Raw genomic sequence first — 26059 nt, forward strand, 5'->3', positions numbered from 1 at the left:
TTAATGATTTTTCAAGAATCATTGAACTGTGGCATGGTTGCAGAGGACTGGAAAATTGCAGCTGCCACTCCACTCTTTAAGAAGGGAGGGAGGCAGCAGAAAGGAAATTATAGACCAATTAGCCTGACCTTAGTGATTGGGAAGGTGTTAGAGTTAATTGTTAAGGATGAGATTATGGAGTACTTGGTGACATAGGACAAGACAGGGCAAAGTCAGCATGGTTTTCTTAAGGGAAAATATTGCCTGATGAACCTGTTGGAATACTTTGAGGAGATTACAAGTGGGATAGATAAAGGGGATGTTGCGGATGTCGTATATCTGGATATCCAGAAGGCCCTTGACAAGGTGCCATACATGAGGCTGCTTACCAAGTTAAGACTCCATAGTATTACAGGAAAGTTACTAGCTTGGTTAGAGCATTGCCTGATTGGTGGAGGCAGCAAGTGGGAATAAAACTTTCCTTTTCTGGTTGGCTGCCAGTGACTAGTGCTGTTCTGCAGGGGTCGGTGTTGGGACCACTTATTTTTATGCTGTATATCTATTATTTAGATGATGGAATAGATGGTTTTGTTGCCAAGTTTACAAATGATACGAAGATTGGTGGAGGGGCTGGTAGTGTTGAGGAAACAGGAAGGCTGTAGAAGGAGAATGGGCAGGAGGGTGGCGAATGAAATACAATGTTGGAAAATGCATGGTCATGCACTTTGGTAGTAAAAATAAATGTGCAGACTATTATCTAAATGGGCAGAAAATCCAAAAATCTGAGATGCAGAGGAATTTGGGAGTCCTTGTGCAGAACACCATAAAGATTACCTTGTAGGTTGAGTTGGTGGTGAGGAAGTCAAATGCAATATTAGCATTCATTTCAAGAGGTCTAGAATATAGGAGCAGGATGTAATGCTGAGGCTTTATAAGGCACTGGTGAGGCCTCACCTTGAGTATTGATATGCTGGCATTGGACAGGGTTCAAAGGAGGCTGACAAGGATGATTCTGGGAATGAAAGGGTTATCATATGAGGAATGTTTGATGGCTCTGGGCCTGTACTTGCTGGTATTTAGAAGGATCTCATTGAAATGTTTCGAATGTTGAATGGCTTAGACAGAGTAGATGTGGAAAAGAATTTTCCCGTGGTGTGGGAGTCTAGGATGAGAGGGCACAGCCACAGGATGAGGCCATAAGACATTGAAGCAGAATTAGGCCATTCAGCCCATCAAGTCTTCTCTGCCATTCCATCATGGCAGATCCTGGATCCCACACAACCCCATACACCTGCCTTCTCACCATAAGCTTTGATGCCCTGACCACAGGAAACTATCAATTTTTGCTTTAGATATACCCATGGTCTTGTCCTCCACAGCTGTCTGTGGCAGAGCATTCTACAGATACCCTACTCTCTGGCTAAAAAAATTTCCTCCTTAACTATGTTCTAAAGGGTCGCCCCTCAATTTTAAGGTTGTGTCGTGTAGTACTGGACAACCCAACCATATGAAAAATCCTCTCCACATCCACCTTATCTGATGCTTTCAACATCTTGTAGGTTTTAATGAGATTCTACCCCTCCCCCTGCATTCTTCTAAATTCCAGTGAGTGGAAGTCCAAAGGTGCCAAATACTCCTCATATGTTATCCCTTCATTCCCGGAATCATCCTCATGAACCTCCTCTGGACTCTCTCCAATGATAACGCAGCCTTTCTGAGATATGGGGCCCAAAACTCAGAGCAATACTCCAAGTGTGGTCTGACTAGTGTCTTATAAAGGATAGATGGGTGTCTATTTAAAGCAGATGTATAGAAAATTTCTTTAGCCAGATGGTAGTGAATTTGGGGAATTTGTTACTACAGGCAACTATGGAGGCCAGGTCGCTGGGTGTATTTACGGTGGAGATTGATAGTTTCTTGATGGGCCATGGCATCAAAGGTTACGAAGAGAAGGGCGGGCAGTGGTGCTGAGGAGGGGAAATAAAAGGATCAGCATTAATTGTATGGTGGAGCAGACTCGATGGGACAAATTGCCTAATTCTGCTCCTATGTCATATGGTCTTATAAGAAATGCAAAAGGACATTTAAGAAGGAAGTCAGAAGGGCTAAAAGAAGATATGGTTACTCGAGCATACAAGGTGAAAATGAATGCTAAGGACTTCTACAGATATAATAAGAACAGAAGGATAACAAGCGACAAAATTGGTGCTAGAAGATCAGAGTGGTATTCTATGCATGGACCAGAAAGATATGGGGGAGATCTTAAATGGATTTTTTGCATCTGTATTTACTCAGGAGACAGACACAGAATCTATAGAAGTGGGGCAAAGCAGCAGCACAGTCATGTACCCTGTATAGATTACAATGGAGGAGGTGTTTAGTGTTTTGAGACAAATTAAGGTGCGTAAATCCACAGAGCCAGACAAGGTTTTCCATTGGACCCTGTGGGATGCTAGTGCAGAAATTGCAGGGGCACTTGCAGAGATACTTAAAACATCCTCAGCTATGGGTGAGGTACCGGAGAATTGGAGGATAGATAATTGTTTTGTTGTTTAACAAAGGGTCTAAGAACAGGCCTGGAAATTATAGGCTGGAGAGTTTATAATGGTAGATGGCATTTAATGCAGACAAGTGCGAGGTGTTGCATTTCAGTAGGACCAACCAGGTCTTACATAGTGAACGGTAGGATACTATGGAGTGCTGTAGAACCAAGGGATCTAAGAATACAGGTCCATAATCCATTGAAAGTGGTGTCACAGGTAGATAGGATCATTAAGAAAGCTTTTGGCACATTGTCTATAATAAATCAAAGTACTGTGTACAGGACATGGGATGTTATGTTGAAGTTGTATAAGTCGTTGGTAAGGCATAATTTGGAGTATTGTGTGCAGTTTTGGTCACCTACCTAGAGGAAAGATATCGATAATGTGGAAAAAGTACACAAAAATGACAGGGATGTTGCCGGGACTTAAGGACCTGAGTTACAAGGAAAGATTGAATAGATTAGGACTTTATTCCTTGAATGTAGAAGATTGAGGGGAGATTTGATAGAGGTATACAAAATTATGAGGGATATTGATGAAGTAAATGCAAGGCACTCTTTTTCCACTGAAGTTGAGCAAGACTATGATGAGGTTATAGGTTAAGGGTGAAAGGTGAAATGTATAAAGGGAACCTGAAGTGGAACTTATTCACTCAGAGGGTCGTGAGAGTGTGGAACAAGTTGCCAGCGCAAGTGGTGCATGTGAGCTTGATTTCAACGTTTAGAAGAAGTTTGGATAGGTACATGGAACAGTAAGGGTATGGAGGCCTGTGTTCCTGGTGCAGAACGATGGGAATAGGCAGTTTAAATGGTTCAGCATGGACTAGATAGACCACAGGGCCTGTTTCTAGAAACATAGAAAACCTACAGCACATTACAGGACCTTCGGCCCACAATGTTGTGCCAACCACGTAGCGTACACTAGAAGCTGCCTATAATTTCCTACCACATAGCCCTTTGTTTGTTTAAGATCCATGCACCTATCTAAGAGTCTCTTAAAAAGACCCTATTATATGCACCTCCACCACCTTCACTGGCAGTGCATTCCATACACCCACCACTGTGCTGTACTTTTCTATGACTCTAATTCATGGAACCAGATTGTGACTGCCCAGGTATGAAGTGCTGTTCTGCAAATTTTCATTTAGTCACTGCTTGGCAATGGAGGAGGCCATAGATGGACATGTCGGTGTGGAACTGGAAGGTGGAATTAAAATGGCTGGTATGGTGGACAGAACAGAGGTGCTCAGTGAAGTGGTAACCCAATTTACACCAGTTTCCACCTTCTGCAGTCTCTGGTGTCTCTAGTGTGATCCTGCTTTTAGTTGGACTATCTTATTATAATTTATTATATTATTTACCGAACCCTCTTGAGCGCACTGAACAAATTCTGCACTATCTAAGCCTCTTGTACAAAGGAAATCCCAGTCAATATTGGGGAATTGATAACATGAAGAATCACTACGACAACCCCTACATCTTCCCATAATCTGTCTACATCGCTTCTCCTCTATTTCCTGGTGGCTTTTGGGAGGCTTATAGGATTGGGTGGGTATGTTCCAGTTAGAAGGAGAGACAAGTATGACAAGGTAAGGGAACCTTGGATGTTGAGAGAGAAGTGAATTTAGCCAAGAAGAAAATGGAAGCATGTTTAAGGTTTAGAAAGCTAAAGTCAAAAAAATGCTCTCTTGAGGATTATAAAACAAAATGGGTGGAGAGCCCTGGTGGGAATTTATAGGATTGTGTAAGGCACAGATAGACAGCCAATATCTTTTTTCATAGGCTGACGGGTCTAATAATAGAGGGCATGCATTTAAGGTAAGAAAGAGTAAATTGAAAGGAAATAGGTAGATAAATATTTTATTCATCCCAAAGAAAATCCCAGTGTCACAATAGCATTACAAGTTCACAGATATACAAATATTTAAAAAGTAGTAAGACGAATAAGTTAAAAATAAGTTACCTTAAACAGTCTAACAGGACAGGGTCATCAGATCTCCGGCTATAGGTTGGCTTATTATAAAGCCTCACGGCCGAGGGTAAGAATGACCTCATATAGCACTCTTTGGAGCAGTGCAGTTGTCTTAGTCTTTTACTGGAAGTGCTCCTCTGTTCAGCCAAGATGGCATGCAGAGGGTGGGGAGCATTGTCCTGAATTGCCAGGATTTTCTCTGGTTTTCTCTGCTATGTCATTCCCCTCCACCAACAGTATCCAGGTGGTACTCCTGTGGTTCAGGGGAACAATCGCAGGGTTACTCTGAACTGTCTGCCTAACCCCTTCCCCCTCCTGCAGCTTGAGTTTAACTACAAAGGCAACACGAGTGAATCTGCAGATGCTGGAAATAAATAAAAACACAAAATGCTGGCAGAACTCAGCAGGCCAGACAGCATCTATGGGAGGAGATAGTGACGACGTTTCGGGCCTGATGAAGGGTTTTGTTGAGTTCTGCCAGCATTTTGTGTTTTTATGAGTTTAACAAACTGCTTGTATGTGTTGTTGATCAACCGTTTACCTCCTGAATGGTCCAGAATTCATCTAGTTACAGCTCCAATTCCTTAACACACACTGAAAGAAGCTGCAGCTAGATACACTTCTTGCAGATGTAATCTTCCAGGCCACTGGAGGTCTCCCTCCTCCGGTTAAACCTAACATCTTTTTATCATCTCTTTTAAAGTGCCTAGGTATGCACAATCCAACATCGCCTCAGGAACTGTGGTGTGTAGAATGTCCCGACTGCACCCACTCACTTCTTTGGATCTTTCTCTCCCACTACACAATCGAATGTCTTCTCGGGAACTGTGGCGTGCAGAATGGTCAAACTTAATTTTACTTGTGCACAAGGAGAACAAAATGGCCCCTGTCTAGGTGATGCTGTTCTGAATTCTGGACAGACAAATGCCATTTTTATATAGAATTGACTCACAGTTACAGATATTGACCATTTGGTAAATTGTCTATGTCTGAATTCCTTACTTGCAAGATTCATCACCATGCACAATACAGTTGTTAAAAATCAACAGAAACTACAAGCTAACAACTGATAATACTTTGAAGTTATTAAAGTGATTGTCACTTTGGCACTGTGTGTGGTTCGCATGCTCTCATTAAATTCTTATCTCATCTGTAGTAAGCCGAAGTAGCTCTAGGGATTTGCTTTGCAAAGGGAAGCTATGCACTTCAGAGACCCCCTTTCCTGGGCTGTCTGCACTTTATCTGAATCTGTCCTTGCCTGGACATTATGTTGACCCTCGTTTTGCTGCAACTTCCACACTATAAGTTTATTATGAAGCAGACGCTACCACCTCTGCCCATTTTTTTGATACTGCAGTCTGGTCCATCTAGTGGATTGAGAACGCCTCAGTCTGGAGTGCTGTGCCCAGAGTGCATGAGATGTGCTATGTGTCAGGGAAACAGAGAACATAACAATCCCTGATGCAGCAATCTTGCTCTTATACCCTTAATTTTGTTTTCCAATGACTGCACATTCAACAGGAAGATGCGAGGGAGCAATGGTTGTGTTCCACTTCCAGATTCCATACCTGTATTTCTCAGAGTCAAGTTAACTGAGTTCTTCAGGCTCATCAGGAAATTGTGACATAGCTAGTGCATTTAGAAAAAAATATCATGGAAGTTCTTGACAAACTCTGACCCATCTAAATCCCTTATACTAGGTAATTCAAGTTAATATTGGGAAAGTTAAAATTTAACTCTTCTATAATCCTATTGCTCCTAAACTTTTCTGGAATTAGTTTACATAACTGTTCCTCTAATTTTTACTGACCTTTGAGAAGCCTACAGTAAAAACAGAAGGAAGTTATCACTCCTTACTTACTTCTAGTGACTATCCATGTGGCCTCGTTGGATTCTCCCTATATAGCAGTGCAATTTCCTCCTTTTTTCACCTTCCTCTTGTCATGCCTGAAACTTCTTTATCCCAGAGCATTAAGCCGCTAGTCCTGCCCTTCACTCAATCATACTTCCATGATTACAATAAGTCATAATTTCCCTTCCATCTCACTTAACATTAACTCTTCAATTCCTCCAAGGATCCATGCCCCTTTCTAATTTACATCTAAATATACTAACAATGTGCAGCAGTATCCTCAAACTCATTGTCATATATGTAGTCTGATGACATAAATTTTATATACCCGACACTGTTTACTTCCTTTGGTTCCCCTGTTCTGCCAATATGTTGTACTGAATGAGCAGGAATTTTCTGTTGATCAATATTGGAAAGACCAAATTCACAACACACTGATCCTCAACCATTGTTTCTAATTACCTCTCTTGCAACTGTATGAAGCTAAGCTAGACCACTCAGACCTTGTGTTTACACTTGAAATGAGTCCCTGACAGACTAACCCTTACTGAAAGGTCTGAACAGCTGATCTCTAGATAGTAGTTTTAAACTCAGTTTCCACTTTGGGACTTAAATTTAAGTAAATATTTACTTATTTACTTGCTAGGACTGAAGTTAAAATCGGTAAAGGAGATCAGGATCCGACCAAAACCTTATAAACACCCATATGGTTCATTCATGTCTTCAGGGAAGGAAATCCACTGTCTTTATCCAGTCTGGCTTCCATGTGACTCCAGAATCACCTATGTGATTAGCTCTTAACTGGTCTTTGAAATGGCCTCACAAGCAACCTAGTTCTTGGGCAATTAGGAATGAGCAGTTAAAGTTGGCATTCCCAGGCAATCTTACACCCCATGAACAAATAATACAAAAGAAAATCTGGGTTTGGAGGTCTCAAGATGGCGCTTATGGAGTAAACCGCTTTTAGGCTTTGCTCCAAACCTTTTACGTCTTTTTAACCTACAAACACCCCTTAAATGATCTTTTTATACTTATTCTAAAGGGGTCTAAACATACAGAATTTTTCTTTTTAACTATTTGAATTATTTTCAACTTGCTGAAATGTCTAAAGCAAAAGAATCGAAACAGACGAAAGAACCGATAACTTTAGAAAATCTAGGTTTGTTTTGTTGTCAGTGAGAGGGACTTGGGTATTCCTGGGTTCTTTGAGTGTGTGGAGACAGTTGATATTTGAAGAGATGATAGAAGAATTAATGATATGTTTTATGGTGAACTTGATTGTAGGGGTTCAGATGAGAAGCCTGTTCAGCGGCCATATTCAAGCAACCACTCAGCAAACCGATTTCCTTCAAACCACCTGCGAGAACATAGTATTTACTCTCTGCCCCAGCCAGTCCTTTCTGCACAGAGACACAATGCTCCTCGGACACTCCACCCATTACATTCCAGTTTATCGCTCTCCAGAACTCCAGTTGGATTTATCAATGAAGTGGTGCGTGGAATAGGGCTGTAAGTACAAAATATGAAACTGTGAAGCATAAAAATGTAAAGCAGAAAATACTGCCCAGCAGTTTCCAAAACCATTGGCCCAAATAGCTATTCCACATAAGGTCAGTCATTTTTTTAGTCAAATTAACTCAAGCTATTTGATATTTCAGTTTCTGCTGATTGTTTCTGTAATCATTCCTTTTGATAATTTCCCTATCAAACTGCTTCACTCAATGTTTTAGATTTCCTTTCTTGTCTTAATATTTTCTTTGTTTTACCTTTTGGATTATGCGCACTTTCTATATAATCTTGGATATCTCATGGCTTTTTATTACCACTATTGTTCAGTAAGGAAGGATGTGCTAACAATAGTGAATCACCAGAACGCTGGCAGAAATGGAGAGCTGTACTTATAAAGGGAGATTGGATAGGCTAGGTTTATTCTCACTGGAACATACAAGGCTGAGGGGTGACCTTATAGACATTCATAAAATAATGAGGGACATGAAGAGAATGCCAATTTTCCTAGGGCATAGGAGTCTAGAATTAGAGGGCAAAGGTTTAATATGAGAGGGGAGAAATTTGAAGGAGATCTGATGGGTAAGTTTTTCACAACATAGTGGTTGTATGGAATGGGCTGCCAAAAGAAGTGGTAGAAGCAGGTATGATTACAAGGTACTTAAAGGCAATTGTACATGTACATGGATAGAAAAAGTGTAGAGGGATGGGGATCAAATGTAACTAAATGGGCAAAATATTTAACATGAACAAGGTGGACTGAAATGTCTGTTTCTATGCTGTTGGATTCTATAATTTTATGGTGTATATAAATGGATACTGATGAAACTATTGAGAACGTACATAGCCAGAGTGTAGCTGAGTGTATGATGAAAAGAATTGCATTTAAAATGCAGCATAGTCACAAAAACAGTCCACTGTGTCCATGCTGACCATCTATTACCTATGTACGCCAATTCCATTTTCAACTCGTAGTCTTCTATGCTTTTATGATTTAAGGTGATTTTATTCATTCAAGAGACGTTGGCTTCATAGCCTGAGCTAGCATTTAATTGCCATCCTAATTGCCCTTGAGAAAATGGTGGTGAGATGCCTCCTTGAAGAATGCAGTCCTTAGGATGGGGTTATACCCACAATACCGTCAGGAAGAGAGTTCCAGAATCTATCACCCAGTAATAATGAAATATTGGCGATATATACTCAGTATTACTTTATTAGGTACTTCCTGTATTATTCTGGTCATTCTCCTCTGTCCTCTCTCATTAACATTTTCGCCCACATAACTGCTGCTCACTGGATTTTTTTTTGTTTTTCACACCATCATCTGTAAACTCTAGAGAATGTTGTGTATGAAAATCCCAGGAGATCAACACTTTCTAAAATACACAAACCAATCCAATGCAATATCAGTGAGGTCACCATTATGTTTGAAGTACTCCAAAAATAAGGGCAATGCATACAAGATGCTGGAGGAACTCAGCAGGCCAGGCAGCATCTATGGAAAAAAGTACAGTCGACGTTTCGGGCCAAAAGCCCTCGGCAGGACTGGAGAAAGAAAAGCTAAGGAGTAAATTTCTTTTTTTCCATAGATGCTGCCCAGCCTGTCAAGTTCCTCCAGTATTTTGTGTGTTGCTTGGATTTCCAGCATCCGCAGATTTTTTCTTGTTTGTGATTTGATCCACAAATAAGGGTATGGTGAAAATTCAATTGAGAGAGAGTATGACAAAGTGCATTAAACCATCTTTCATAAGCATCCCAAGTCACTCCATCTGCCCTTCTAATTGGATTGTTGACACTTAAATACTAATAGAATCCTCCCAAGACATCTCTTTCTGAAGAAGACCAATAAACTCCTGGCTAACATATCTTTTCCTCTGCTCCCTGGGCTATTTCTGTTATGCCAGCGGTTTGCTCCCAGGGTAACAGTAGGCTATGTTCTGGTTAGACCCACTGAGATATTTGCAGACACATGAAGACTTTGGATGTTCTTCAGCTGTGCCTCTATGTAACATGTGATACTACAGTATGGTCCTCATCCACATTTACCAATGGTGCAGAACCTTATATGGTGACTGCATTACCTTCCTTTTCTGTTCCCCATGTCTGCTGTGTTGCCCAATGGAATGTACCATACAAAAACACTCAGCTTTCTTGATATTCTTCAGTAACTCTAGCTATCCTTCAAGCTCAAAATCTGAGCGAGCTCGACAAGCTGGAGATACTTCATGTATACATGGTCATCCTGCCACATGAATTATCTTGGAGTTTCTATATAAGACCATAAGATATAGAAGCAGAATTAAGTTATTTGGCCCATCGGGCTTGCTCCACCATTTCACCAGTTTCCCTTTCAGCTCCAATTGCCTGCCTTTTCCCCGTATCCCTTCATGCCCTGACCAATCAAGAATCTATCAGCCTCTGTCTTAAATATACATAAAGACTATGCCTCCACAGCTGCCTGTGGTAAAGAGTTCCACAGATTCACCATTTTCTGACTAAAGAAATACTTCCTCACCTCCATTCTAAATGGACACCCCTCTATTCTAAGGCTGTATCCTCTGGTCTTAGACTCTTCAACCATAGGAAACATCCTCTCTACATCCACTCTGTCAAGACCTTTCACCATTTAATAGGTTACAATGAGGTCACCCCTCATTCTTCTGATTGAGGCGGGAATTTGATACAGTGTTGCCAATTATAGTTTTCAGCCATGAGCAACTTGAACTGAAGAAAGCTTATTCCTAGAGTCACGGAGTTGACAGCATGGAAACAAGCCTTTTGACTCACTGACTATATTTGACCATCAAGCATCCATACATGCTAATCCTGCACTGTCTTTACTCAACTGTCCCACATTCCAATTAACTCTTCCTGTATTCTACCACTCACCTACTACACTCTAGGGGCAATTTACAGAGGACAGTTAATCTAATCTGCATGTTTTTGGGATGTTGGGGAAACTAAATCACTTGGGAAAAAAACTAACAAGGTCACAAGAAGAACATGCAAACTCCACACAGCACTAGAGGTTAGAATTAAACCAGGTCACTAAAGCTGTGGACAACATCTCTACTAACTGTGATATTATGCTGCCTCAACCAACATTTAAATGTGAGTTGGTAATTTGTTGAAACAATGTTTAATTAATGTATTTTGACTTCTACCGTAATTTATCTTTTAATTCATCCGTTTCAATTAATTGCACTGAGCATGAAGGAGAAATCACTTCAATTGAACGTGCCTGCACCTTATAACTTATCCTTGTGAAATTGGAGCTTTTAAATTTGATTATTCATAGAATAATGGAATTGTACAGTGCAGAAATGAGCCCTTTCCTCCCACCTTATCCATACTGACCATGATGTCTATTGATGCTAATGCTTTGCCTCCATTGGGTCCCTATCTATCCATACCTTTCCTATTATACACCTGTTCAAATGCCCCTTGAACATTGGAATTGTATCTGCCTCCATGAACTAACAATCTGGAGCTCAGTGGGTTGAGCAGCATCTATGGAGCAAAGGAAATGTTGACCTTTCATACTGAAACCCTACTTCAGTAGTGAGAATAAAGAAGAATGTGGTCAGTGTAAAGAGGGGAAGGGGAATGGTGGGACTGGGGAGGGGGGGTGAAAGATGAGAGGCAGGTATTTCCGGGGGAGGTGCGAGTGGAGTTGAAAGAATGTGGCAGGAGCCAAAGAGAGGAAAAAACATTGAGATAGATTCAGCAGTGAGATGGGTGGATGGGAGTGTGAAGATTTGAGATGGCTGCTGGAGGGAGAAAAGCTGGAATCTGAGATATAAAAATGTGAGAATGGGAACTATTAGGGGAGAGATGAATGGTAGATGGAACTAGAATCAAATGGGGAATATGGTGGGGGGAGAGGGAAGACTGTGAGTGAACTGTGCGTAGTGGTGGAGGGAACCAGGAGGGAGATGGTGATGAAGATGGAAGGTATAAGGGAAAGAGAACAAAAATAAGAGGATCATAGGGTGTCAGATGGGTTTGGGAAGGGGAAAAACAACCCACCAGAGTGGATGCTTACCTAAAACTGAAAACTCAAAGTTTGTGCCATTGGTTGTAGATCAGTCAGACAGTAAATGAGATGTTGTTCCTCCATTGTACATTGGGCTTCACTCTGGCAGTAAAGAAGGCCAAGAATGGGAATGGGAAGGGGAATTAAAATGGCATACAACTGGGAACTCAGGATAGCCATTGCAAACGGAGTGTAGGTGCTCGGTGAAATAGTCACCCATTCTGTGTTTGGTCTCACATAGTGTCTTCTACCTCTGTGACTCCTCTGATAGCTCATTCCAGACAACCACCACCCTCTGCATTAAAAACCGACTGCTCAGATCTCCTTTAACTTACCCTCTTTACCTTTGGGAAGGGGTGCTTTGAGGCCTAAGTTCTGCTGGTAGGTTAAACTACAGGCTTTGGTGAACATTGGGCCCATATAGGACAGTGAACAACAGCCAAGACTCTAGGATGGTGTGTTGGTTTTCTGGTGTCAGATCTAGTTTGTCCTCATATAACATGTCTCTAATTCAGGCAGCATCCTGATAAACCTCTTCTGCACCTTCTCTAAACTCTCCACATCCTTCCCACAATGGGGCAACTGTATTGAATGCAGTATCTTAGATGGGGTATAACCAGAGTTATATAAAACTGCAACATAACTTCCTGACTCTTGAATTGTATTGTCATTCACAGTGTACTATCCCTTTACATTTGATCTCCCAATGTGAAATACTGCACTTTTCGCCAGGGTTAAACTACATCTGCTACTTTTCCACCCATATCTGCAACTGATCCAGAAACATAGAAAACCTATAGCACAATACAGGCCCTTTGGCCCACAAAGCTGTGCCGACACATCCTTACCTTAGAAATTACCTAGTGTTACCCAGAGCCCTCTATTGTACTGAGCTCCATGTACCTGTCCCGGAGTCTCTTAAAAGACCCTATTGTATCTGCCTCCACCACCATCACCGGCAGCCCATTCCACGCCCTCACCACTCTCTGCATTAAAAAACTTACCCTTGACATCTCCTCTGTACCTACTTCCAAGCACCTTAAAACTGCCCTCTTGCGCTAGCCATTTCAGCCCTGGGAAAAAGCCTCTGATTATCCACACGATCATTGCCTCTCACCATCTTATGCATCTATCAGGTCACCTCCAAGGAAAAAAGGCGGAGTTCACTCAACCTATTCTCATAGGACATGCTCCCCAATCCAGGCAACATACTTGTAAATCTCCTCTGCACCCTTTCTATGGTTTCCACATCCTTCCTGTAGTGAGGTGACCAGAACTGAGCACAGTACTCCAAGTGGGGTCTGACCAGGGTCCTATATAGCTGCAACATTACCTCTCAGCTCTTAAACTCAATCCCACGATTCATGAAGGCCAATGCACCTTATGCCTTCTTAACCATAGAGTCAACCTGTGCAGCAGCTTTGAGTGTTCTATAGATTCAGACCCCAAGATCCCTCTGTTCCTCCACACTGCCAAGATCTATATCCCATTGTATTCTTTGGCAATCTTCTACTGTATTCACAACACCACCAATCTCCTTATTGACTGCAAACTTACTAACCCACACATCCATGTTTTCATCCAAGCATTCATATATATCACAAACAACAGAGGTTTTGTACAGGTCCCTGCCGAACATCACAAGTCACAGACCCCCAGTCAGAATTTATCTCTTTGAGCACTGCCTCCTGCCTTTCATGGATAAGCCAATTCCTAATCCAAATGGCCAATTCACTGTGGATCCCATGCACCTTAGGTTACGTCCACACTACACCGGATATATCCGTAACAGAAGCTTTTTCTCTTCATTTTTACCCTCTGTCCACACTAAAACAGCGTTTTCGTCCCCCGAAATTGGAGATTTTCAGAAACGCTCTCCAGAGTGTGTAATTTTGAAAACGCCACATGGGCAGAACAATGTGGACAGGGTAACCGGGGAAATCTAAAAATGCTGTCATGATGTGCCGGAACAGATGGTGGCAGCAGCGCGAAATTTCATTGTTTTCATGAATGCAATAGAACAATGCTGCAGCGAAAACGGAAATAGTAAACTGCTTCCTCTTCGGTTGTTTTCTGTAGATGTGTCCTGCGCATGCCCAGGAGGAGATTTGCCCAACTATGTTTTAATGTGGACAGAGATATTTTTTAAAACGCCTAGTGTGGACGCCTATAATTTTTATGCGAAACCGGCATTTTCAAAATTATCTGGTCTAGTGTGGACGTAGCCTTAATCTTCTGGATGAACCTCCCACAGAGTCATAAAGCATGGAGACAAGCTCTTTAGCACTAGTCCATACCAACCAAGATTTGCATTTAAGCAATTTACATGAGAGAGAATGTCACAACTGAAATCCGAAAGGATGTCCTGAAAGGATTATCCATTGAGGCAATGTAGAGTTCAGATATATAAAAAGGTGCTAATGGAGTTATCCTTTAGGACTTTCAGTAGCCAATGGGAGAGTTTTGTTGTTCTACAGAGAGATTATGGAAAGATGTAAAAGAAACAAAGTAGTTAGTTTTAGTAACCGACTTTAATTTTCCCAATAGTGAGTGGGACTCCCTTAGTGTTTATATGGGACAGAATTTGTTAGGTGCGTCCAGGTAGGTTTCTTGAAACGGCATGTAGATAGTTCATCCAGAGAAGGGGCCATTCTAGGCCTTTTATTGGGAAATAAACTTGGCCATCTGTTTGTTATTTTCAGTAAGAGAGCATTTTGGGCATAGTCATCACAACTCATAGAGTCGTAGAGTAAATCAACTTGGAAACCTGCCCTTCAGCCCATCTCATCATTGCCAACCAATATGCAAATATTTTGCCAGTGGGGGGAGGGGTGATTGTTGCTTGCTGCTGCATACGTGTGGGAGGGAGGGGAGCTGGGGGGGTACTTTGGGGTTCTAACATTTAACTGTCATTCATTCTTTTGAGGGCACTCCTGTTTTCATGGATAGTTGCGAAGAAAAAGCATTTCAGGATGTATATTGTATACATTTCTCTGACATTAAATGTACCTTTGAAATGTTTGAAACATAGAAGCTAGTCCTATTTACTCATGTTTGGCCCATATCTCTCCAAACCTTTCCTATCCATGTGCTTCTCCAAGTACCTCAACTACTTTCTCTAGCAGCTTGTTGGCCTTTTCCATATATGAACCACCATGTGCATGAAGAACTTGCCACTCAGATCCCTTTTAAACCTTTCCTTCTTACTGTAAACCTATACCCTCTAGTTTTTGAATCCTTTTCCCTGGGAAAAAGACTCACTTTCAAGGACTCTACAATTCATATTCTCAATGTTTATTGCTTATTCATTACTATTATTTTGATTTTTTTATTTGTACAGTTTGCTGTCTTTTTCACTTTGGTCGTTTGTCCATCTGTGTTGGGTGAAGTTTTTTTTAAGATTCAAGATTGCTTAATGTTATTTGCAGCACACCAGTGTAAAGGAGAACAAAATAATTGTTATTCTGGATCCGATGCAGCACAAAAATACATAAATAAGATAAGAACACAATAACTTAAGGTGACTGACAGAAAATGATAAAGTAGTAGTGGTTGGAAAAATGGAGGAAACATAGAAAATAGGTGCAGGAGTAGGCCATTCAGCCCTTCGAGCCTGCACCACCATTCAGTATGATCATGGCTGATCATCCAACTCAGAACCCTGTACCTGCTTTCTCTCCATACCCCCTGATCCCTTTAGCCACAAGGGCCATATCTAACTTCCTCTTAAATATAGCCAATGAACCAGCCTCAACTGTTTCCTGTGGCAGAGAATTCCACAGATTCACCACTCTCTGTGTGAAGAAGTTTTTCCTCATCTCGGTCCTAAAAGGCTTCCCCTTTATCCTTAAACTGTGACCCCTCATTCTGGACTTCCCCAACATCAGAAACAATCTTCCTGCATCTAGCCTGTCCAATCCCTTTAGAATTTTATACGTTTCAATAAGATCCCCCCTCAATCTTCTAAATTCCAGTGAGTGTAAGCCTAGTCGATCCAGTCTTTCTTCATATGAAAGTCCTGCCATCCCAGGAATCAATCTGGTGAACCTTCTCTGTACTCCCTTTATGGCAAGAATGTCTTTCTTCAGATTAGGGGACCAAAACTGCACACAATATTCTAGGTGCGGTCTCACCAAGGCCTTGTACAACTGCAGCAGAACCTCCCTGCTCCTGTACTCAAATCCTTTTGCTATGAATGCCAACATACCATTTGCCTTTTGTACCTACTAATCTGTACCTACATGCCCACCTTCAATGACTGGTGTACAATGACACCCAGGTCTCATTCCACCTGCCCTTTTCCTAATCGGCCACCGTTCAGATAATAATCTGTTTTCCTGTTCTTGCAACCAAAGTGGATAACCTCACATTTATCCACATTAAATTGCATCTGCCATGAATTTGCCCACTCACCTAACCTATCCAAGTCACCCTGCATCCTCTTAGCATCCTCCTCACAGCTAACACCACCGCCCAGCTTTGTGTCATCCGCAAACTTGGAGATGCTGCATTTAATTCCCTCGTCTAAATTATTAATATATATTGTAAACAACTGGGGTCCCAGCACTGAGCCTTGCGGTACCCCACTAGTCACTGCCTGCCATTCTGAAAAGGTCCCGTTTACTCCCACTCTTTGCTTCCTGTCTGCCAACCAATTCTCTATCCACATCAATACCATACCCCCAATACCGTGTGCTTTAAGTTTACACACTAATCTCCTGTGTGGGACCTTGTCAAAAGCCTTTTGAAAATCTAAATATACCACATCCACTGGCTCTCCCCTATCCACACTACTAGTTACATCTTCAAAAAATTCTATAAGATTCATCAGACATGATTTTCCTTTCACAAATCCATGCTGACTTTGTCCGATGATTTCACCTCTTTCCAAATGTGCTGTTATCACATCTTTGATAACCGACTCTAGCATTTTCCCCACCACCGATGTCAGACTAACCGGTCTATAATTCCCTGGTTTCTCTCTCCCTCCTTTTTTAAAAAGTGAGGTTACATTAGCCACCCTCCAATCCTCAGGAACTAATCCAGAATCTAAGGAGTTTTGAAAAATTATCACTAATGCATCCACTATTTCTTGGGCTACTTCCTTAAGCACTCTGGGATGCAGACTATCTGGCCCTGGGGATTTATCTGCCTCTAATCCCTTCAATTTACCTAACACCACTTCCCTACTAACATGTATTTCCCTCAGTTCTTCCATTTCACTAGACCCTCGGTCCCTTACTATTTCCGGAAGATTATTTATGTCCTCCTTAGTGAAGACAGAACCAAAGTAGTTATTCAATTGGTCTGCCATGTCTTTGTTCCCTATGATCAATTCACCTGTTTCTGACAGTAAAGGACCTACATTTGTCTTGACCAATCTTTTTCTTTTCACGTATCTATAAAAGCTTTTACAGTCAGTTTTTATGTTCCCTGCCAGCTTTCTCTCATAATCTTTTTTCCCTTTCCTAATTAAGCCATTTGTTCTCCTCTGCTCGTCTCTGAATTTCTCCCAGTCCTCAGGTGTGCCACTTTTTTTTGCTAATTTATATGTTTCTTCTTTGGACTTGATACTATCCCTAATTTCCCTTGTCAGCCACAGGTGCACTACCTTCCCTGGTTTATTCTTTTGCCAAACTGGGATGAACAATTGTTGTAGTTCATCCATGCGATCTTTAAATGTTTGCCATTGCATATCCACCGTCAACCCTTTAAGTATCATTTGCCAGTCTATCTTAGCTAATTCACGTCTCATACCTTCAAAGTTACCCTTCTTTAAGTTCAGAACTTTTGTTTCTGAATTAACTATGTCACTCTCCATCTTAATGAAGAATTCCACCATATTATGGTCACTCTTACCCAAGGGGCCTCACACGACAAGATTGCTAACTAACCCTTCCTCATTGCTCAATACCCAATCTAGAATGGCCTGCTCTCTAGTTGGTTCAGAAAACCATCCCGCATACATTCCAAGAAATCCTGTTCCTCAGCACCCTTACCAATTTGGTTCACCCAATCTATATGTAGATTGAAGTCACCCATTATAACTACTGTTCCTTTATTGCATGCATTTCTAATTTCCTGTTTAATGCCATCCCCAACCTCACTACTACTGTTAGGTGGCCTGTACACAACTGCCACCAGCGTTTTCTGCCCCTTAGTGTTATGCAGCTCTACCCATATCGATTCCACATCCTCCAGGCTAATGTCCTTCCTTTCTATTGCGTTAATCTCCTCTCTAACCAGCAATGCTACCCCACCTCCTTTTCTTTCCTGTCTATCCCTCCTGAATATTGAATATCCCTGGATGTTGAGCTCCCATCCTTGGTCACCCTGGAGCCATGTCTCTGTGATCCCAACTGTATCATATTCATTATTCTTATATTCATATTCATTAGGATTGGGTTAATGGGTGGAGGTGCTGATCAGCCTTACTGCTTGAGGAGAGTAACTGTTGTTTGAGTTAGTTGGTCCTGGACTGGATGCTACGTAGCCTCCTGTCTGGTGGGAGTGGGACATACAGTCCATGAGTAGGCTGGGTCTTTGAATCTTTCATGATGTTACTGGCCCTTTTCTGTATATGCTGTATGTCCTTGATGGTGGATAGGTGCCGGTGATGCATTGAGCGGTATTAACTACCCATTGTAGAGACTTTCTGTCCACCTCAGTGCAGTTTCTGCAGCTTGGTAGGATGCTCTCTACTGTACATCTGTAGAATGACATGAGTAGTAGATACTCATAGAACAGCCCTCTTCGGCCTCCTTAGAAAGTAGAGATTGGTGAGCTTTCCTGATTGTGTACAATGTGTTCTGGGATCATGACGGGCTGTGTACTCTGAGGAGTTTGAAACTGCTCACAATTTCCACTGCTATGCTGCCAATGTAAAGAAGGGTGTGAGTGGTGTGAGTTTCCCTAGAATCGATTACTATCTCCTTTGTCTTGTTGACGTTAAGGAAGAAGTTATTTGCCTGGCATTAGGCCTCAACCTCATCCACCTCTGCATTAGTGCTGACCAGTGTCATGTCATTGACGAACTTGACAATGTCATTATTTGAGTGTTTGGCTGTGCAGTCAGTGATATGTGAGCAGAGTGTACAGCAGTGGGCTCAGCACATAGCACTGGCGAGCACCTGCGTTGAGGATGATGGGGTGGGAAGAGTGGTTGTGCATCCTAACTACCTGTTGTTAGGAAGTCCAACAACCAGTTGCACAGTGGTGTATTTAGACTATTGATTAGCAGTTTGTTCACCAAGGACTGTGGGACAATAGTGTTGAATGCCAAACTGAAATCCAGAAGCAGTGTTACAACTTAACTGTCCTTGTTTTCTAGGTGTGTCAGGCCAGGTGCATGGCAGACGCTATGGCATCTGCCGTAGAGTGGTTCTGTCAGTAAGCATATTGATGAGTGTCCATTGTGGCAGGAATGGAGTTTTTTGTATGTACAATTATCATATGTTCAAAGCACTTCATGATGATTTCCATCAGTACCACTGGGTGATAGTCATTTAGTTCTAAATAGAAACATAGAAAGCCTACAGCACAATACAGGCTCTTCAGCCCACAACGCTGTGCCAAACATGTGTAATGTTCTTTGTTAAAGGGGTGATGGTGGCTGACTTGAAGAATGTGGGACACCAGCCTGGATGAGTGATGCGTTGAAGATGTCCCTGAAGACATCAGTGAGCTGGAGTGTACACTCCCTGAGTACTCAGCCTGGGATGTTGGCTGGACTGGCTGCCTTATGGGGATAGACTCTCTGCAGGGTCCTTTCTCATGTCTGCTGCTATTACAGACAGTGGCTGCTCCCCTAGGTGAGGGTAGCTTTTGTGGCTGGTGTTGGTGTTACATGCCTCGAAGCCTACATAAAAGTTGTTTAGAGCACCAGGGAGGGTGTTGTTATGGTATAGGTAACACTACTTTTCTTTGCATAGTCAGTAATGCCCTTGATGTCCAGCCACATGTGCTGGGGATCACTATCAGGCTGGTTCCTGAATTTCCTGAGCATAGGCAGTCTTAGCCCTCTTGATACCCAAGATGAAGATTCTCCTGGCTGCTCTGAGAGTTATTCTGGTTGGGCCGTGACATGAACATTCTTGAGGTACCAACATCTTACTGATGTAGCTGATGACAGATGAGGCATATTCCTTGAAGTCTGTGTCTTCTTCGTTTGTGGTGGCCTCCTTGAACATCTGCCAGTTAAAAAACGGTCCTGATTGCCTCATTAGGCTATATAGTCTTATAGAATCATAGAAAAGTACAGTACAGAAACAGACCATTCAGCCCATCTCGTCCTTGCTGAACCATTTAAACTGCCTAGTCCCATTGACCTGCACCCGGACCATAGCCCTCCATACCCCTACCATCCATGTACCTATCCAAACATCTTTTAAACATTGATATCAAGCTCACATGCTTCACTTGCACTAGCAGCTCGTTCCACACTGTCAGACCCTCTGAATGAAGAATTTTCCCCTCATGTTCCCCCTTAACCCTGGACCTCTACTGATGGTCCTCTTGAATGATTTCTCCATTTTCAGCCATAGTCAGTATGCTAGGATTAACATTATGGAGATATGAACAGACAGGGCAAGATAACGGCATGAGATGGCTTTGTAAGCACCACATCTATATGTATAAACGTGGTCGAGTCTGTTCCCCTCGTGGTCATAGTGACATGTTGGTGGAATTTATGAAATGTCCTGCAGATTAACATGATTAAAGTCTTCTGCAATTATGAAGAGACCATTTGGATGTGTGTTTTGTAGAGAGCTGATGAAACTGTAAAGCTCTCCCACTGCATCTTTGGTATTTGCACTTGGAGGATATGGACAGTGGTGATGAGCACAACAGTAAACTCCCTGAGCAGGTAATGTGGCTGGCATTTTATTGTAGGATGTTCAATGCCCCAGAGCAGTAGCTGCTAACTACAGATGAGTTTGTGCAACAACCTTTATTAACATACGCACAGATTCCACTTCCTTTGGATTTCCTCCACAGGGAGTTTCTGGCTGTGTGGAAGAGTCATTCTGCTGAGTTGAAATGCTGAGTCTAGCATGTTGTTGTTTAGCCACGTTTTGGTGAAAACCTGAATGCAGCAGTTTCTCACCTCTTTCTGTGCTTTCATTCTCAATCTCAATCTATTTTATTTTCTAGTGAGCAGACGTTGGCCAGGAAAAGTGATGGTACTGCCGGTCTGGTTGGTTTAACTCTCAGCCTGGCTAGTGCCCTAGCTCTCTTGGTGCATTTTTGCTTCCTGTCACAACACCTGCGTCTGCTGCTTCTTCAGCTGAGCCACCTGGGCCAGGTCTCTGTTACTGGCGGCTTAAAAATAGTTTTGTCTAAGAGTTCAGTAATGCTGCATTTGCAAAGCTTTGGTTGACTGAAATCCCTGACTAGGAATTTTGAAACACTAAGCATTTAAAACTAGCGCTATTATTGTGAGCCAGAGAAGCTGCTGTGTTCCTGCATGCCACCACTTAGATACTTACACTTTCATTGACTCTATTGCCATTCTTTGTAGTTACTGTGAATGTCAGAAAGAAACCAAATCTCTGGAGACTATATAGTGACAAATAAATACTTCCACAGTAAATTTACTTGGAACTTTTGAACATTCACCCTATCTATGCCCCTCATGATTTTTTTACACTTTTATTATGGTTACCCCGCAGTCTCCAAAGCCCCAAGGAATAAATTCCTTGACCTTTATAAGGAATAAAGTCCAACATTCTCCTAAGTCTTTACATTTTATTTCAGTTTAGAGTCAGAACACTACAGCACAGAAACAGGCCTTTCAGCTCATCTAATTGGTGCCAAACTATTAATCTGCCTAGTTCCTTTGACCTGCATCCGGGATATAGAGTATATAAAAGATTTGGACTATAATGAATATTGAGTTGTTTAGTAAGTTTCCAGAAGGCACCAGATTGGTGGAGTTGCGGATAATGCACATAGAGCACTTAATAGTACAACACAGGAACAGGTCCATTGGTCCATGATGTTGTACCAAACTAATTAAACTAGTGATTAAGGGCCTTACTAAACTAATCTCTTCTGTCTACACAATACCTATGTTCCTACATTCTCTGCACGTTCACATGCCTTTCTAAGAGCCTCCTTAATGCTTCAGTTGTAGTTGCCTCCATCACCACTCTTGGCAATGTATTCAAGGCACCTACCACTCTCTATGTAAAGAGCTTGCCTCACTCATCTCCTTTGAACTTGCCTTCTCTCACTTTAAAGGTATGCCCTATGGCATTACACATTTTAACCCCCGGAAAAATATGTGGGCTCTCTATCTAGGTTCCTGATAATCTTAAAAACCTTTGTCAGGTCTCCTTTCAGCCTCTATCACTGCAGAGAAAACAACCCTATTTTGTCCAACTTCACTCTATTGCACAAGTCCTTGAATCCAGGTAGTATCCTGGCGAACCTCTTCTGCATCTTCTCAAAAGCTTCCACATTCTCCCTATGATGGGGAGATGAGAAATGAATACAATACTGCAGATGCAACCTAACCAGAGATGTATAAAGCTGCAACCTAACTTACTTTGGAACTGAATATTTTGACTATTAAAGGCCAATTGCCTTCCTTGCCACTCTATAAACTGGTGCAGCCACTTTCAGGGACCCATGGACTTGAATCTCAAGATGCCTCTCTACATCAACAGTAACTGTTCACTTTCCTTATATGTTCGATCTCAAAGAGAGCACACTTCACATTGAATACCCATATCTACATTGACTTACCCATAACTCAATATATCCTCACATTGTTTCCCCCACTTATATCTATAACTGATTTACATCCCGCTGTATCCTTTGGCATCCTTCCACTGTCATGGTGTGCACTGGCAATGACTGAACCCAGGTGCGGAGGAATGACAGACTCACCTGTAGAGATGGAAACAAGAGGTTATACATAGGAATTTCAGCTGTACATTGGTGGCTTGACCGAACAATACTGCAGGATAAATCATTCTCAGAACAAGGACCCCGCAATAAGTGTTAATTGGAAGTCCATTTTAAATAATCACAGTACATGGAAAACCGGCACCAGTCAAAATAAACTTTACAGGATTAAACAGGAATCTCAAGGACATAAGGACTCTAGTTAATACAACAATTAACAAATACTGGTGCTTTAGAAACCTTGGAACCCAACGCTCCAAGGCTCACCGCAAGGGCCCGCAGGGCTTATGGCATCTTCACTATCCACAATTTCACCAATCTTTGTATCCTTTGTGAGCTTAATAACCCATCCATCCACATTTTCACTTAGATGTATTACAAACAACAGAGGTCCCAGTACAGATCACTGCAGAACACAACTAGTCACTCTCTGTCCTTTTTGGGCAAGGTAGCAGATTGATATGTGGAGGTCTGTCAATGGGTGGAGCAGGATGTAGATTTGTTGGAGATATCAGCAAAGGAATAGAAGATGGTTTTCAATCCAGACAAGTGCAAGATGTTGCATTTGGGAGGCCAAACATGAGGGGACAATATAGAGTAAATGGCAGGAGTCTTAAAGGCATTGACATACAGGTTGATCCTGCGCTGCAAGCCTGCAGATTCCTGAAAGTGGCAAAGCTGGTAGATAGGGTGGCAAAGAAGGCATACTTTTTGCCTTCATTGGTTGGAGTTGTTACGTAACCCCGTAACCAGGTAACTTACCAGCAAAGATAGCGGGATCAGCCGAGTCGGATGCTACTATTTTCAAACATTTTATTTAAAAAAAAAGGGCACAAGCGTATGGTTAATACAAAACATTCAGATCACATACATCGTCAAAACTCAATCTAAAACACCGGTGTAATAATAATCAATCAGAAATAAGCTCTATAGTTGTCTAGGGGTCATACTGAGTCCAATTGAAATATAAAGAGTCACTCAGAAGTTTGCAGGCTTTTCCCTTTTGGGAACCGCTGGGGTTTTCACGTTGTAGAGAGAGAGAGATGGTTTAGAAAAGATAAACACTTGCCCGTTGTCTTTACAGAGCAAATCCTTGGAATCAGGGGAGCAGGCTTCCCCGTTGTTAGTTAAAAGCAGTCTTCCGTTGGTTCTAGCCACAGATTCAACATTTGGAATCTAACGCACGTGGCTTCCTTCAAAATGGCTTCCTGCTCCCACGGGAATCGGTATTGTGTTTCCTTGGTGTCTCCTTGGTGCGTCTGAGGGTTTCCCCCCCTCAGACCCTCCTTTATACTTCTTCACGGGATCGCAGGTGTCAATCAGGTTGCAGGTAATGCGATCTCTCTCTCAACCAGCCCACTTTGCCCGAGGGCTTTTCACGTGGTCTCCATGAGACAATAGTCAATGTCGCCTTTATTCTGCTTCTTGGGAGAACGTGGTCTTCCGCACGTCTCTCTCTCTCTCCCATTTTCCTGTGTCTATTCGGCACGTCTCTTTCTCTCTTGGGTCAGTTGACCCCCCCTCGACTAGGGCTCTGGCGATTCTCACAAAGGAGGGGGCCGAGGGCATAACAGAGTACTTAGTACAAAAGTTGGGATGTCACAGTGCATAAAACATTGGTTAGTCTACATTCAGAGCATTTTTGGTCACTGAATTACAGGATGGTTATGGAGCCTTCAGAGCAGGAACTTGAGGTTTATCATGATGCTGCCTGGATTAAAGGTTTTCGGCTATAAGGAGAGTAGGACAGACTTTGATTTTTTTCTCTGGGCATCTGAGGCTGAGAGCCAAACATACAGAAGACAAGTATATGAAATTATGAGATGCAAATATACAGTATGGTAGGTAATTAGAGACCTTATCCCTGAGAAGAAATGCCAAATTCTGTGGGGGCATAGCTTTAAGGTGAGAAGGAGAAAATTTAAAGGGGATATGTGAGCAAGCTCATTTTACACAGAGAGTGTTGGGTGCCTGAAATGAACTCCTGGCAGGGTGATGGAAGCAAATAAGATAGCAACATTTGTGAGCATTTGGATAGGCACTATGAACCTGCAGTGTAAGCAGTATAAGACAATATGCTTTCAGATAAGATCAATTTAATTTGATATCTTAGTCGGCATTGTCCCTGTGGGCTGAATGCCCTGTTCCTTTGCTGTACTGTGCTATGTACCCATGCCCTTACCTTAAATTTCTCAACTTAAACCTGTACTCTCTGTCTAGACTTCCCAGAGAAAAGACTCCTGACGATCTATCTGATCTAGGCACCTCATAATTTTAAAAGCCTCTTTAACCTTTTACTGTTTGAGAATGGGTACCTTTGGGAATGAAGGATGTGATGGCTGTATTTTCTGACAATGCATTTGACAATGTATTTGTAAGGTATTTGACAAGATCCCACATGGTAAGCTTATACAGAGATACAGATGCATGTGATCCACAGCTACTTGTCTGTTCTGATTCACTTGGCTTTTCCACTGAAAACACATAGTAATCAGTGGGACTTATTCTGGCTGGAGGTCTGTGACTAGTAGCTTTTGCAGGGATCTGTATTGGGACATGTTGTTTGTGATATATATCACATGCAAGAAAATGTAAATGGATGGATTAGTACATTCACATACAACAGAAAGATTAGATGGTGTAGAAGATTGCTAAAAGATATAATGGGTAAAGATCATCTGTAAATATAGATCAGGGCACATGCCATGAGTTGAGCTTAGACAAATCTAGGTTGTTTACTCTGGAGTGGCAGAGGCTGAGAGAAGAGCTGACAGAGGTTTGAAAGATTATGAGAGGTATATGAGATAGTGTAGACAACCAGTATCTTTTTCTCAGTGTTAAAATGTTTATTACCAGAGGGAATGCTTTACGATGAGAGGGGAATAGTTCAAAGATGTATGGGGTAAGTTTTTTTTACACGGGGAGTAGTGGGTGCCTGAAATGCATTGTTATGGGTGGTGGTGGAAGCAGGTACAAATGAGGTATTAAAGAAGTTCATAGATAGGCACATGAAATGCAGGAATAGAGGAATATGGGCATTGCATAGGCTGAAGTTAGGAATTTAATTACTAGTTTAATTGGTTTGGCACAATATTGTGGGCTGAAGGGCCTGTTCCTGTGCTGTACTATTCTATGTTCTTTTTTCTCACACTTCTCACCCTTTCCCTAAGGAATTGTGTTATGGTGGACCAGAAATACAGGGTTAACTCAGCTTTATCAGATGTGGCAAATGAGAAGCACAAAGAATCAAAATTAATTTCT

The 26059-nt window shown here is 41.9% G+C and overlaps 1 protein-coding gene across 5 annotated transcripts in view; it reads left to right on the forward strand.

The window, feature by feature from the left end:
* The window catches only part of fam149b1 (family with sequence similarity 149 member B1), a 129538-nt gene that overhangs the window by 81313 nt on the left and 22166 nt on the right, over positions 1–26059 (forward strand). For 4 of the 5 annotated variants that reach the window (XM_073025079.1, XM_073025080.1, XM_073025078.1 and 1 more), the window contains one exon: positions 7630–7854. The exons of the other annotated variant lie outside the window; for it this stretch is intronic. In XM_073025079.1, coding sequence (XP_072881180.1) covers positions 7630–7854 — 225 coding nt within the window. The remainder of the gene's footprint in view (positions 1–7629; positions 7855–26059) is intronic. 5 annotated transcript variants of the gene reach the window in all.

The sequence above is a fragment of the Hemitrygon akajei genome, chromosome 21 (assembly GCF_048418815.1).
Source record: "Hemitrygon akajei chromosome 21, sHemAka1.3, whole genome shotgun sequence".
NCBI lineage: Eukaryota > Metazoa > Chordata > Chondrichthyes > Myliobatiformes > Dasyatidae > Hemitrygon > Hemitrygon akajei.